The sequence below is a fragment of the Solanum lycopersicum genome, chromosome 3, assembly GCF_036512215.1.
Source record: "Solanum lycopersicum chromosome 3, SLM_r2.1".
In the NCBI taxonomy this organism is placed as follows: domain Eukaryota; kingdom Viridiplantae; phylum Streptophyta; class Magnoliopsida; order Solanales; family Solanaceae; genus Solanum; species Solanum lycopersicum.
Window position 1 is genome coordinate 4,057,786 of NC_090802.1, and position 15,976 is coordinate 4,073,761.

The following is a 15,976-nucleotide window of genomic DNA, read 5'->3' on the forward strand; positions in this document are numbered from 1 at the left end:
TAACAATTCAATCATTACCCATTTTTCATTAATTAATTCGATAACTCTGAAAATCCGATCTCAATATTACAAAATGAGACTAACAAACCCTTTTTCTTATATTTTACCATGTTTTAAATTTGACTAATAATTAAACTCAATTTTTTTTTTTATCTTTTGCTTTAATAAGTTTTTTTATAGGTCAATTTTGAGCCACATAGACTGTCCAAATTGAGCCAATTTTTTTGAATGAGTTAATTGGAATTATTCATAAATTGACTTGCCAATAAATATATCTCCAGCTCATTTCGTCCAAAAATTAAAGACTCTTATTTTATTTTATTAGCTCTAAATGTTGTTAATTGTAAATTACCGTATCATTAACGTAATAATTGAGGCCTTAATTATTTTTATTTTTTTTGCATTCTCATTAATTTAATGTCGGCAAGGGACCTCCATCTTGTATTTAAAATAAATATATATATAAGTATCTAGTTTGATTCTTAATTATTTGAGTGCTTTATTAAAGTGACAAATAATGGTTATGAAAATCCCTTTTATACGCACTAATCTAAATGGTAAAGTATACAAGATTAATTCCCATCGAAAATTATGACAAAACTATGTTGGTAGTTGGATATTCCACTTCGATATTTTTATGTTCTCTTTATATGATCTTGAACAATTTATCTTTTAAGCTGATTTAAAATTTGATGGTTATTTTTTTTTAAAAAAATCATGTGATACTGATATTATATTGATCCATTCAAATTCATCGTTTGACCCGATATTGAAATCTCATGATGGAGATATGGTCATATTAGTAGGGGTATGATCCTCACTTCGTTGAAATAACTATTATTTTTTTTTCTTTTTCCGAAGAAGGTTAATCGTGTTTTCATTTATTTTTTTAGTGTAATTCAAACCTTAATATAGTGTTCGATTAATCACTTGAACAAATTTTACTTGTCGTAAATTGACTTTCAAAGTTGATTTAATACATATGTCCCTCGCCCAATAAACCACTTGAACAAATTTCATTTGTCGTAAATTGACTTTCAACGCTGAATTACACATATGCCCCTCAACTCCCTCCCATCTTGTTCGTCACCCTCATATCTCGCTCGTGTATCTGTTATTCCAGATACATGTATGTCTCTAGTGTGATTCACATGTATATGACAAATCTTGCCCCGCTCCCTTCTGTTCTCAGTCACTTCTCTTCCTATTTCAGAATTCAGTGCATTCTAGTATCAACAAGACATGTATCTAGATGTATCTGAGTTAAAATTTAATATAAAATTAGTGAGATAAAATGTAATTATTATTTTGAAAACTAGAAAGAAACAATAAATAAAAGAAATGTTTGTGTAATTAGGTGGTTTCTCTTAGTGCATACATTTGGAATAGTGAAGCCTTGTTTGGTTGGTGAGTTTGAGAGTGTATACATTCTTGTGGCAATCAATTAATAGATCCATGTGGAAGAAGTCGTGCTTAACACTTTCTTTCAACCAACTCCTTCACTTGTTATAATTTTTCAGGCCAAAAATAACTACTAGCACAGGCTATTCGAGGCCCTACCATGACAATTATTTAATATCTATCTAATTATCTTTTGAATATTTTGCGTATCTTACTAATGTATATCATCTTCAAACCTTCATTTCAACTTTTTCTTTTCTCTTTCTATTATCTGTCCTATTTTGCTTATTAATTTTGGACTTAAAACACTTTGGACATTCGACCAAAGATAATTTTTCTCAAGATTTTATAATGGACAAATTAAAAATTATTCTTCGATAGGATCAGAAAACAAATTTTAATCTCCATATAAAATGTAAAAAAAAAAAGGTTTCAAGAAGTGTTGCGTATAAGTTTCAAATCTCAAAACAAAATTGATAATGATTTGAAAGTCAAAATTTATTTTATTGATATTGTTTAATCTACTGTACCAGGTTAATCATTGTTTTTAATCAATTACCTACTATCAGCGGCGGAGCTAGTATAGAGCTAGGCTATTCGACGAAAAATATTACTATTTGTACATAGTTAACATTATCTTTTGTGTTTATATAGTAGATGTCGAACCCGTTCAGTGATTTGCTTCTCCAGATTATGAAATTAAAATTTTTAGCTCCGCCGCTACCTATTACCATAATTATCATAAAACTTTTATGTATAATTAAATTATAAAAATTACCTAACTATATAAAATCTCTAATAATATTTGTTTGGACATATAGTTTCGATCTTTTCAGATGAAACGGTCATGGGAAGATAAAAAATAACGTTGGATCTAAAGACCACATAATTTTTGGCAAGTATATCAAAAGTAACATCATGTTTAAAGAGAATTTTTTTGTTCCAAATTACTTTAGTCCAACGGCTCTGTCATCATCACTCCATCCGTTCCAAATTGTTTATCATTTTAAGTTATATATAAAAAAAATCATAAATAAAAATAATTTTACTAATTCATTACTTAACTTCTTTCTTTTTTTAAAAAAATTATAAACAAATATGAACATTTTCAAAAAAAATTAATTATAAGGATAATATATAAAAAATTTAATGAATGTTTCTTTGATCTACTAAAATAAACAATTGTTTTTAATATAATTATTAACTAATACGAGACGAAAGAAATACCACAATGTTCCTCACTTAATTCTATATTTGTGAAACATTAGTGAGAGGTACTACCACATATAAGATTGTTCTTCACTTAATTAACAATCTCGATGTACAAGTTTTAAATATCGAAAAGATTGACAAGGAGCACTTCCCTTGAATTGATTCATATTAGTGAATTTTCAGTGTGAATATCGGATCAAATAAAAAAAATGATGAATATATCTCTGAATTGACGTAAATGGTGTGCAGATACCTCCCATCATACTCTTCAGACATTGGTGTCGCTTCTGTCGAAAAACTAGAGCATATACGTCCCTTTACTCTAACACGTGACTGAATATGAACACGTAACACAATCTTATATGACGATCTAATATTTAATAAAATGTCGCATTGGTGGATGAAATTATGATACGTATATATTTTACATATAAAGAATATATATGTATTAATTATAAAACGGCGGACATTAATGTTTCAAAAATATAACGAAGGGTATCTATGGCAAGTGACAGCTCACCATTGGCCAATGAGTTCCCCCTTTTGCAAGAGTGTACAAATTGATAAGCCAGCTAAGCCAAAATAGTCCCTCTTTCTCTCTTGTTTTCTATGGTCCAATTTATATATAGTATGTCCAATCAATTAGGGTGACAGTTACCTTCCTCCAACTACTGAAATATCTTCTTTTTTTCCAAGAATTCTCTGTTTTCTTGATTCTGTTTGTAGCCATGGCAGAATTGGAAGCTAAGAAAGTAGAAATTGTGGACCCTGCCCCTGCACAAGAACCAGTTGAAGCTCCTAAAGAAGTGGTGGCTGATGAGAAAGCCATAGTTGAACCAGCTCCGCCTCCTCCTGCAGAAGAAAAAGAAAAACCCGATGACTCGAAAGCACTAGTTGTTGTCGAAAATAGTATAATCTCTCACCTTTATATGTTTATGCTTTTTTTTTTAATATATGTTTTCAGGTGAATTTTATGTTTACTATGAAGAGAATTGCCCTGCTTAATTTTAATTTTAATTTTTTGAAAATTGGGGGAGGGGAAGGGGATTATAAGATGAGGAATCGAACGATCACCAATTAGAACAAGTGAGCTATTTAAGAAATTAATTTTATTTTTTTGGTGAAGTAATAGATATCTGGAAGGAAAAAAAAAAAGAAAATTGGGAAAAGATTAATTTTATATTTGTGAAAATTTTGCTTTGATTAAGTTCAAAATTTTGATCAATTTGACTACTTTTGTTGTCCTTAGCTTAGACTGTGTTGTCAAATTTTAATGGTCTCCCTTGCTACTTTTGTTATTGACAGAAGCAGAAGAAGCTGCTGATGAGAAAAAAGAGGGATCTATTGATAGAGGTAATTAGGATTGTTCTATTTCTTTTGGTTGTTTTTGTGTTCATTCACTGCTTATGAATTGTTTAATTTTGATGTATAATCCTCAGATGCTGTGCTTGCACGCGTTGCAACTGAGAAGAGGCTATCACTCATCAAAGCATGGGAAGAAAGTGAGAAATCAAAAGCCGAAAACAAGTATGTATCTGTTCAATTTCACATACATGTCGTCTATTGATGATGCGGTATGAGGACTAATAGTATACATGAATTGGTTTAGCTTGTGAAGGAACGATAATTGTAGGAATCATTGTTGACTGCAATTCAAAATCAAACAACAAATAATCAAAAGAAGTTTCGGTATAGTAGGAATTTGAGATTACAAGTCTTGCTCAGAATTAAAATCTTGTTGGTTACTCTTCAGAGACATTTCCTTCACTTGGTCATTTCATTTGCACACATTTGATCATTCCCTTTTGCCCTGAACTTGAGAGAGAGTAATTAAAATTTTCTTCATACGATGAGGTACTAAACGACAGTATGTGCCAATTGCCAATTGTTGTGACAATGTGTTCATTTTGCTTCATTAACAATCTTCTTTTGTCGTTTTGAGATGACTATATATTTTTTCATTTCCGTTTATTTGTTGCAAAATTTGCATAAATATATGGAGTATGAGTTGTGTGCTGCTAATATTGTTTTTTGTAACTGCTATTATCTATCCCATGGACCTGTTCATTGAGAAAGCCTTGCAGCCAATTTGAGGATCTGCGTATACCTTCTCTGTCATTTTCTTTGTACTCCTAAAAGTAACGGGCAATAGTTACATTTTTACTCAAACTATAGCGGAACATTGCCTTGGTTTATGCAAGTGTTATGTATTACTGATTTGGTAACTTAAATCTGTCGACAGAGCTCAGAAGAAGGTGTCTGCAATTGGTGCATGGGAGAACAGCAAGAAAGCAAACCTAGAGTCTGAGCTCAAAAAGATGGAGGTGAGTGGCCATCCTTCAATTTTGCGATATAGTCAGTTGTATGACATACATTATTTGATTGTCATTTTGATGATAAAGATCAATGCTTTTGTTGATTTTACTACTCATCTCGATAACAACATAAGGACATCCGTATCTAATATTTGAGATGGTTTTGTTTGTGATCTTCTTGTATTCTGAACTAAGAAATATTTTCTCAATAAGTTCCCATTTTATTAATCTTCCGCATCTTGTTGTGAGCAGGAACAGTTGGAGAAAAAGAAGGCAATATATACTGAGAAAATGAAAAACAAAATTGCTCTACTCCACAAGGAAGCAGAAGAAAAGAGAGCGATGATTGAAGCTAAACGTGGAGAAGATCTTCTCAAGGCAGAGGAGCTTGCAGCAAAATACCGCGCCACTGGAACTGCTCCAAAGAAAATCCTTGGAATATTTTGAAGCAGCAAGTACCAGGTCTGCATCGATACTGATTGGGAGTTGCATTTTGTAAAGTTTGTGCAATTGGATTTTTTCTTCTTGTTAGATTACATTTGTGTGATTATATATTTTAGAACCATTTATTGTTTATTGTTACGTGTGCATAGTAATGTATTTCCAGTGTATATAGCATCTGGACAAAATTAACTTTGTGGGATTGTTATGGAAAAAAAATATGTTGAAGGAAATCTTCATGTTAGTATACTACTCTTGCTGAAGGACGAAAGCCTCTTTTTTCGCGGTGCCAATTACTACAGAAACTTGCCACTGCAGTAATCATGTTGAAATAAGGCAAGTAATGCAGTGTTGTGTGACTCAGTGAAGTCCGAGCCTTCCAAGGTCTCGATTACTAGGATCAAGTTATTACGAGTCCTACTTGTTTCTCCTGTACATGTTTCTAGTCCTCCATAGGCTTAAAAAGAATGAGGGAGGTCTTGTTAGTTTAAACTAGTTCACTAGATCTTATAAAGAAGTTGAGTGCTTAACAATTACAGGTACACGCCACGATTTCCTCTTCCTCATAGATGGTCATATTTTCTATCAACTCTTTACCTTTATGGTTAGGATTGCAGACTCTATGACACTTGATCATCTGTTATCAACCGGTGGACCGATTGGAGTAACTAAGTTAGTACTTTGTTTCAATTTATAGACTATACAAAGAGTCATTTGTTTTGATGATCATGTCAAAACAGCCAAAAACAAGAACAGAAGAGGAGCTATATGCAGAAAGTAGTGACAGAAACCAAACCTTTAGTGGATTAAGAATATAAAGAGAATCCTTGAATAGCTTAGAATAACTGCAAAGCAATTTGTTTCGAGATATAGTTCAAATTAACTTAATAGTTTCAAACTCTATACAACTATATGTTCAATATTCTGGGCATAGTAATGTCCTTGATCCTAGCAAACTCGAGGAAACTTTTCCAGTGATCCTCGTTGATCCAACTAAGACTTCATGTATACGAGAACTTGTTGACTATCCTGAGCTAGCTTGGAGGAAGTTGAATCCATATACTGTACAAATAGGATAAAAAAAGAAGTGTTTTGACATGTATAAAAGTGTTGAATCCCCTCAACGCGAGAGATCACATGCTTAAATTCCTGGTATGAAAATCCTGGCTCCACCACTTATCCCGAGGGTTGAGACTAATATTTAGGAACCAGTTTCTTCATATCTGAGTTCCAAGACTTCTCTGTGTCATCATCTTTTCTTCCTGTAGAATGGGAGACTATTGATCCAAACCTGAAAATTTTCAATGCTCGACGAATGAAAATGAAGAAAGAGGGGAAGGAAAACATTGCACAAGAGTTTAAAGCATTACAAAATTGAACTTCAAGTATAAAATAAGTCATGAATTGGAAGAAAAGCAATGCATCTTTGCTCTCGTTTAGAGGAAACTTCTATGGAAACTTCCATTTTTTTATACATTTTCATAGAAGAAAAAATCCATATATTTCAATAATTAGACCTACATGTTGTGAATGCGTCTTCTTTTGGCAATCAGGATATACACATTTGAATTTGATAACTTAGTTAAGAGTAACAATCTTTGGAAATCTAAGTTCGAATCTTATTAGATACGACACCAGCCAAGCAAATTGATCTTTTCATTTTGCGCATTTGATGGAAGGTAGAAGGTATCGGATAATTTATATCTTTTTACTAGTGTTGGTACACCATACACATCAACATTTTATTATGCACACTAAAAGTAACACTTTCAAGTCTCAAAAATATGAGATGGTTAGCAAAAAAAGAGAAGAAAAAGGGGGAAGTTAATTGTAGTTTGTTTTTTTAAGTAACATGATGGATGGTATAAAATTCTTTTATGATTTGATGCCTAATAAAAAATTAAAATAAAAGAAAAAAGATAAAAGGGACAATAATACATAAAGCCTGTGTTAAGAAAAAAGAATAAAAGAAAAAGGATAAAGGAGCTAAAAGAATATGTCTTTAACAATAGCTTATTCAGTTCCCTTTACAACAAATTTGCTTGTAAAAAACTAATTCAAAAAATAAGGCATTATAATTTTTTTTTTAAAAAAGAATCTTCCTTCAGCTTACCTAAATAACTTCGAAATAAAGTTCGAAATCTCTTCATGTGAATTTTTTTAATTTTTCAGATTCGAATGAGTTTTCTTTTTAATCGAAAACTTTTTATTTATCTTTTAAAAATATTTTGGATTGTCAATTATTAAATTATCAATTATTATGACTTATAATACTTTTTCGTAGTTAACACATATATAATTTTCATTTCAATTTTTTTTGAAGATCTCACGTGCAAGTTTCTAATGTAACTTCACAAAATTTTTTTTACATATAGTCACTCAAAAATAGCTAAATTATTTTTCATTGCTATAGTTTAATAATTATAATTTTTAACTACACGTTATAAGAAGGAGAGAGGCGAGCGAAACTAAAAGGGAGGTGGCAAAAAGTTTGGAGAGAGGTGAACTGTATATATATATCAATTAGATGATTATATATTAGACATATGTATTTGTATATTGTGGTGAATTATAATATATCAACATGATTAACTATACAAACTTGAAGTCAGCACACGTAATTGGTGAATAATATTAATCGTAAATGGTAATTATAATCATCAATCGCTATAATGAATAATTAAATAATATAAATTTACTTAACCATATAATTTTTTCTAACTTAAATTGTTAACTCTTAAAAAATTAAAAAATATTATATAAATTGAAATAGAAAAATATCTTGTCGCCCAAGAGTGCTCCTATCAAGTGTCAAGCCCACCATGGCCCATAAGTGGCAACGCGTTACATGGGCCCCAACTCTTTTTTATTTGGACAAATTTGCAAAATCAAATTGTTTACGGTTATTTCAGTTTAAAAAAGAATAACTTAATTTAATTTAGAATAGAGTTTAAGTAAAAAAAGAATTTTTTTAATTTGGTGATTCTAAATTAAAATTATATCAAATATATCAAAATATTTTTTAATATTTTGATTTTAAACATATCACGTAAAAAATCAAAACAAAAATATTGTCAAAAAAAGAAAAAAGTTATTCTTTTTTAAATAAATTAAAAAGAAAATAGGGACATTCTTTTTTAAACGAAGGGTGTATAATATAAGTGCAAGTGTAAATACAAAGAAGATTGTTGTTTATATATTTTGTTTTTGAATATACTAATTTGTTAAGTATATATAAATTTTTAGTTTATATATTTAAGAATATTTTAAATTTATGTTTGTAATATATAACATGATAATTTACTATGAATTATTTATAAATCGTATACAAATAGCTTGAGTAAGCATATAAAAATTTTAAATTTATACAATTAAAAATCAAATTATACAAATTTTGAATTTATATAATCAAATTTTAGATTTATTCAATTAGAAAACCAAATAGCAAAATTTCATAAAACTATAGCCATATATATATAAAAAAAAAAAACTATACCGATATTAAATAATATAATCTAGATGTTTGTCAATTTCGTGTAATTCTCCTATAATGGATCTTTCAGTTCACTTTTTAACGTTTATTATTTTAGAAATAATTTTTTATTTATAACTTTTAATGTTAAAAAAAAAATTATTTTACATTACATTAATTGATTATTATATTAACATATATAAAATTTACGAAAATAATATATTAAGGTGGTTTTACCTCGGTCAACAGCTAATTTCTTAGAGTTGAAATAGTGGTCGCAATTTTCTTCTCAAGTCCATAAAGAAGAAGAAAAATAGTAGAAAAGTAATAGATAACTGTTCAATATTTCTCTGTCCCATAATAAATTAAATCAACTCCATGTTTTAAAATTAAAAAATAAATAAATACTTGATATATATATAAAAAAAGAAAAGAAAATTGAAGCTAAATTAAATAAAACAACTATATTTTATTTTGTTCCTTTTGGATCCTCCTAAAACTTTTTGGCCACCCTAGCTAGTAGCTAGGGACTTGTTTAGCCATTTTTCCTGAACTGCGTATACACAAATACTGATCTTTTTAATCACACAAATATTTATAATTTAATATAATAAATTACAAATTTTTTAAAAATTATACCCCATCAAACTATATTATATAAAGGCATAATATGTAAATATGCCTTTTAACTTGGCTTCAAATTATATCTACGTCCTTCAACTTTGAACGTGCACAAATAGACACTTAAACTTGTATAAAGTTGAACAAATAGATACAGATTTCCTATATGTCATCCTACATGTTATTTTTTGTCCTACGTGGTATCCTACATGTATTGTGTCATGTAGGACTCATATGTTTATTTTATTTAAAAGTTGGATAGTTAAAGTGTTTGTTTGTGCATTACGTAAGTTGGAGGTCAAAGTTAAAATTTAAGGCTAAATTTAAGATTTAATATATGTATTATGCCTTATATAAATTCAAATCAACTATATTATATAAATTCAGACGGAGAAAGTATTGCAATTTTTTGTTTTGCTCCTTTTGGATCCTTGTAAACTTTTTGGCCACCCTAGCTAGGGGGCTTGTTTTTGTACACAACTTTTGATCACATCAAAGAATAACTTCACTCCCAAGTTATGTTTTCCCTTCAATACTCTTTAGTCTTATTTCCTTCCTCCTTCACCATATTAATTGCCAAAAACTTATCTACATTTCTCTCACAATTACTATATCACAAATCAAAGCCAACGAAAAAGATAAAAAAAAAAAGAAGAACTTTCTAGTAGTATTTTGTTATTTAATTAAGGGATGGTGAAGGTGACAATTATAGGGAGGGTCAGTGATGGGATGCCCTTAGCACAAGGTCCAAGATTACATGAAGAGAATAATGATGTTTTAACAACTTACAAGAAACAAGCTGAGTTCATTCTCAAGGAAATTTCATTACAAGCCTTGCCAGATAACAAGATGACCATTCTTGTAGATCACCATTGCTTCAAGTATTCTTTTCTTTCATCTACCTTTTAATTACATCTCATTTCATTTTTGTATGCATGTTTTTTTTCTAAGTTTCCTGTCTAGTGTTCGGTATTTATTATCCCTGATCAATTTTTGTGTAATTTTGTGCACTTTTTTTGACTTATATGACATTTAAATATCTTATACGCGCTTTAATTGCGTAGAGTCACGGAATGTGCCATGTGAGATAAGTTCAAGGAGAAATATGATCTTATTTTAGTTTAAGTGTTCTTTGAGATTTTGGTCATAGTATTGAAAGGTACTTGTGTCTTGCCTCTTTAATTTATAAAAGTAATTTTTAATTTATATATGCTGTAATATTTTGTATCGCACAATATATTAAACGACGAATATTCAACTGACCATCCTTAGTCAACTTTATACCTCAGAGTCTTGACACACTGGTAGAAGTAGACAAGTAGTGCATGAATATGATGTGTGAATTAGACTGATAGTAGAGGGCAAATCCCTTACACATTCAATCGTAAAAGATATGACAAATGAGTTTAACTCAGCCCTAAAAACTCCTTCTTTAGACCAAAAACAATTGCTCAAATTCATATAAGCAGACCATATCGAACCATTCACCGTGTGGGACTCGAACTCACTCTAACACCTATTTAGAATCATGCACTAACAGGCCTGAAGATTTCTCAGTTATTAGAAACTATAATTTCATTTCTCTGTTACCTTTGGTTCTTCAGTTTATTTTGTCACCTTTTGATTTTAGCTATGTTGTAGCTAATTACATTCCACAATTGTGTCTTTATTTTGCTACTCCTAATATTTAGCTACATGGTTGAGAATGGGATTTGCTACCTGACCTTATGCGAATCGTCGTACCCAAGAAAGCTTGCCTTCCATTATCTACAAGATTTGCAGCAGGAGTTTGAAAGATTAGATAGCAGCCTTGTTGACAGGATTACAAAACCATATACCTTCATTAAACTTGGTAATATACTAAATACTCATTATAGTTTAGTACTCCCTCCGTTACAATTGAGTTTGTCGTACTTTCCTTTCTAGTCTGTTTGATAAGATTAAAAGACATTTTGGTACATCCAAAAAGACTTCTTTACTGTCTTAAACTCCGAGCAAAACCAAGCCAGACAAACAAATTGAAACGGAGGGAGTAGTTTATAGGAGTTGCATTAGTTTAAGTACAGAGTATTCCTCTGTTTTAAGCCTAAACTATCTATGTTTAATTGCATCTATTGTTCCTTTTTGCATGATTGGGTTTGTCTTACAGACACTATCATTGGCAACATTAGGAAGCAATATGTGGATACAAGAACACAGGCAAATTTATCTAAACTAAATGCTCATCGTCAAAAGGAGTTAGATATCGCGACAGAGGAATTATCACAAATAACAGAGAGAAGGCGAAGAATAAGTAAGCTTGTCGAATGGTTACTCTAAAATTCTGTTTCATTTTAACTTGAATTATGTCATTATGATTCATTCGATTAAATGTTTGTAGAAATGATGGAACGAATGATGGAGGCTCATATAAGTACTTCTCCTATTTGGGAGTCTAAAAGGCTTGAGGTATTATTTGGTAACATTGGTCTATGATAATCAACACAACTATACAAATAGGTTCTAAATTTACTCGTTGGCATCCAGATGATCGCGCTGAAATGGACACCAATTACAATCCTTCTTGTTGTTGCTTCTGTTCTTCTATGGACTGGCTTAATCCTCCAAGATGATTTTCGATAATGGTGAAGTGAACTTTGGACTTTCTAAAGCCATAGTCAAGAAAGTGGACATAAAAGCAACTAGCAGATTGTTCATATTGTTATTATTGTGATTTGATGCCTCATTCATATATGTCCAGCAGATCGATCGATCACTTCATGCATTGATTCTTAAGTTGTTAACTTATTAGACTACTTTGCACTTGTAGCACCTGTGAAATCAAATAAAAACTATATTCGTCATTTTGTTATCCAGTTTCGTTATGATCAATGCTCAACATGGAAAGATCATCAAGTTTGCAACTTAATTCTCAGTTTCATTATTACAGATGGAATGAATTAGACTTTGTACACCATGAAATACCAGAAAAAGGAGAAGGCATCTACAGTAAAAATGCGCGTTTAACACTAGACCTTTTGCTGATGAAGAAACTAAACAGGTAACCAAACAGTATGGTTCCTACTTTTATTACCTCTTCTATTTTTGTATAAAATTCTAAAAAACAGAACTCATCATATGTACATCACATCGTCGTTAATATTGAACTCCCTTGACATAAACTCCTCAAATCCGTTACCAGACAATGTATCCTCAAACTTGAGTTGTGGTGGGAAAATATCATTGTGAAGAACCTCTTGATTTACGCCATTCCCATCATCGTTGTTCATCGGTAAACTATGCATGAGTATGTCATGTAACTCTGCATTATTATTATACACAAAGTTACTCTTGCAAGGTTCAAAACTGAAACTCCCTGAGTTTTGAAAATCTTGTCCATTAAACTGATCCAACGAAAGCCATTCCGCGAATAATACTTTAGGTAAATTACTCTTTTGAGTCTCTCTTGGATAAACAGATTGATCTGAATCTGCTAATGATCCTTCAATATGTTCAAATGAATCCAAACTTGAATTCTGTGGAGTCAATTTCTTTAAAGAAGGTGAAGAAGAATCTGTTTTCCCAGGCTTAGTGTGCCCTTCATTTTCTCCCATTTTGGACACTCTTTTCTTTAAATACGAGTGCCAGTGATTCTTTATCTCGTTATCCGTTCTTCCAGGTAACTGTTGTGCAATCTGAGACCATCTATTAGAGTAAAAAATTAGTAACTAGATATAACGTTGTTATCAGTGTATATAAATTAAATCGACAATAAAATGTCATGTTACATGTTTTTTATTAGAAAAAAGTCTACCCACTATTGTAACAATATTTGTTAAATGGGCAGCCTAGTAGGTGAATTTTATTGAAAATAAGTAGTATTATTTTGAAGTCAACACCATATAGTAGTACTATTTTTCTAATTTAAAATGGTGTTAGATAGTCAAAGTTGACTACTACCTCTTCGATTTCCAGAAGAGTAATTATACATTATGTTCGATAGAAAAGAATCAATCAATGTATTTCTTGAAAATATACTAATTACAAATAAATTTAATTCGATGGCGTAAAATTTTTTGACTTATAGTAAAATTTAACGGATGTAATTTTTAGTCGTAATATATAAATATGTTCTTTAACTTGGATTTAATTCATATTTATGCCTTTTAGTTTTGTTTACACACAAGTAGAAACTTAAACTTTTATAAAGTTCAAAAAACACAAACATGTGTCCTATGTGACATTCTACATGACAATTTGCGTTTTAAATGGTGTCATATGTGTAACGTATGATTTATTTATCTACTTATTCGATTTTATACAAATCTAAGTGTTTACTCGTGCAGACCCAAAATTGAAGGCATAAATGTAAAATGACGTTAAGTTAAAAGTCACATCTATATATTATGTCTGATATTAATACATTAAACTTTAAATATAAATATCGATAACGCACAAATTGAAATAATTGTTCTTACTTGTTGCCAAACATGGCATGAAGGGTCAATATTATGTCTTCCTCTTCTAAGCTAAATGCCCCTCTCTTTAAGCCAGGCCTTAAATAATTAATCCATCTCAGTCTACAACTCTTTCCATTTCTTTGCAAGCCTGTAGAATTGGCAGTAAATTATATTAACAAAAAATACAAATTCATGTCAACGATTATTATACATATGTAATTAGTATTGAATTTTTCATTTCAATTATATATATATATATAAAAAAATTGTATTGTTTGTTGACTTAAGATTATTGTTCCGAAAATTTATTCGCAAGTAGTGCGCCAAAAATAACGAGAAAATACGCCTCAGCCAATGAACTTGTAGAATTTTTTTTAAAAAAAAATTATTTTAATGTGTTATTATTAAAGACTTTCAAATGTTTTACACATTAAAAAAAGGGACAACTTTTTTATTCTTTTATATAAGTACACTCGTCAACTAGACAATGGTACGTTGTATATTTGGCAATTTGATCACAGCTAAAATATTGAAGTCATCTATAGTAAAAGGCTCAAAAAAGAAAAAATCAATATTTTTGCATTTGAAAATTTTCACTAAAAAATATTCATTGCTATTTTTATATATTCTATCATTGAATCGAAAAGGGAAAAAAAATCAGTAATGTTTTTATATATAGAAATTAAAGTTTTTTTTCAACATTTCAATAAGAATCTTTTTTTAATTGTGTGTTGACCAAATGAGCTATCGATGAAAAACGAGTGAAAAATTACTAGCACTTTATATAGTATAAAAAACCTATATGTCTAACCATGATTAGACAAAAAGGATTAATTAACACTATAAATCATGGTAATTAATGCTGACATTACCAATCCTCAAAAACATGACATATATTGTTATCATTGACATGGATGTAATTAATAAATATAACTATCTTTCTATTTCATATAATGATAAACATAAAAATATGTCAGTATATGTAACTTAAATTCTTGAAACGTTTCAACCTCTAGAACATAGCACATTTGAATTTGGTAAAGATGGAAAACTAAAAAGATGTGTCAATCTACTATGAAAATTATAAGATATAATTACACTAGTTGAATTAGAGATGAAGAAAGATTAAAGTATTAATTAAACTAACCAGCATTAATGGGAACAGAGCTCCAACATCCATGACCATGCTTAATCATATAATTTTTGAGCCTATCATCTTCATCAGGAGACCATAATCCCTTCTTGTGTTTTTGTTTTGGCTTCTCAGCTGCCAATTTGCACCCCATTATTAATTAATTATCAAACTAATTGAGGATTAATGAATGATTAAGAAAGAACACAAAGATTATATGTTAATGACTTTTGTCTTTGTGTAGAGAGAAAGAGAGAGGAGACAAAGGAAGACTTGATGTTGAGGTTAGCCGACCTTGTATTTAAAGGAAGGATTAGTTCACACCAAATTCTACTAATTATGATTAATAAAAACAAAACTAGTTAATGAAGAAGTTTTTAAAAAGAGAATATTTCACTATTTTACAATAAATAAAGGATGGTGCGACAATTATTTAGTGACAATAATATGATTGTTGCTATAGTTTATTTAGCAGCAGTAATTATATAATATTACTTTATATAAATATTGCTAAAGATTTTAACAACTCTAAATGTAGAGTCTGTTTGACATTGCTATTAAGAGGCTTAAAGTGTGGCTTTTTTGCTTAAAAAATTTCTTTTAAATTGAAGTAGAAACAATTTATTTGTTGTGTGGAAAAAGCTAAAAGATTTTGTTTCTTAAGAAAAGGAGAAACCATCATTTTTTAAAATTTAAAATATCTCTTTCATATAAATATATTTATCAATATAGTCATTATTAATTAATTAGCATATTTCATAAGTTTGATTAACTTTTATTCAAGAATTTATTTTTTATTTTTTTATGTTTATAATTATTATTTTATATTTAATATTTTTATATTATTTTACGTTTAATTTTACCCTATTAGAAACAAAGGTAATGATAATATTTTTGTAGGTTTAAATATATGAAGGACTTTATTTATTTTTGTGGTAATTTT

The 15,976-nt window shown here is 29.7% G+C and overlaps 3 protein-coding genes and 1 long non-coding RNA gene across 6 annotated transcripts; 2 read left to right on the forward strand and 2 right to left on the reverse strand.

The window, feature by feature from the left end:
• The first annotated feature begins 846 nt into the window (after positions 1–846).
• rem-1 (remorin 1) lies at positions 847–5,613 on the forward strand. Of its 2 annotated transcripts, none has more exons than XM_069294833.1 (5): positions 847–3,522; positions 3,922–3,966; positions 4,053–4,140; positions 4,856–4,937; positions 5,181–5,602. In XM_069294833.1, the coding sequence occupies exons 1-5, from the start codon at positions 3,342–3,344 to the stop codon at positions 5,373–5,375; spliced, it is 591 nt and encodes a 196-aa protein (XP_069150934.1). In that variant the 5' UTR covers positions 847–3,341; the 3' UTR covers positions 5,376–5,602. The 2 variants fall into 2 exon arrangements, with proteins under 2 accessions (XP_069150934.1, NP_001234231.1); NM_001247302.2 differs by having other exon boundaries at positions 3,191–3,522; positions 3,919–3,966; positions 5,181–5,613.
• A 537-nt stretch (positions 5,614–6,150) lies between these two features.
• On the reverse strand, positions 6,151–7,028 carry LOC138347795 (uncharacterized). The gene is made up of 2 exons (XR_011220339.1): positions 6,891–7,028; positions 6,151–6,660 (listed from the first exon to the last, which is right to left on the reverse strand). It is a non-coding gene; the product is annotated as an uncharacterized lncRNA (long non-coding RNA).
• A 2,900-nt stretch (positions 7,029–9,928) lies between these two features.
• Positions 9,929–12,711, forward strand: LOC101249333 (25.3 kDa vesicle transport protein SEC22-1). Of its 2 annotated transcripts, XM_026030404.2 has the most exons (6): positions 9,929–10,343; positions 11,154–11,314; positions 11,612–11,755; positions 11,843–11,910; positions 11,989–12,086; positions 12,392–12,711. In XM_026030404.2, the coding sequence occupies exons 1-5, from the start codon at positions 10,153–10,155 to the stop codon at positions 12,082–12,084; spliced, it is 660 nt and encodes a 219-aa protein (XP_025886189.1). In that variant the 5' UTR covers positions 9,929–10,152; the 3' UTR covers positions 12,085–12,086; positions 12,392–12,711. The 2 variants fall into 2 exon arrangements, with proteins under 2 accessions (XP_025886189.1, XP_004234389.1); XM_004234341.5 differs by lacking the exon at positions 12,392–12,711 and having other exon boundaries at positions 11,989–12,333.
• Positions 12,351–15,667, reverse strand: LOC101265998 (transcription factor LAF1-like). The gene is made up of 3 exons (XM_004234396.5): positions 15,049–15,667; positions 13,920–14,049; positions 12,351–13,146 (listed from the first exon to the last, which is right to left on the reverse strand). The coding sequence occupies exons 1-3, from the start codon at positions 15,185–15,187 to the stop codon at positions 12,576–12,578; spliced, it is 840 nt and encodes a 279-aa protein (XP_004234444.1). The 5' UTR covers positions 15,188–15,667; the 3' UTR covers positions 12,351–12,575.
• Positions 15,668–15,976: the final 309 nt, after the last annotated feature.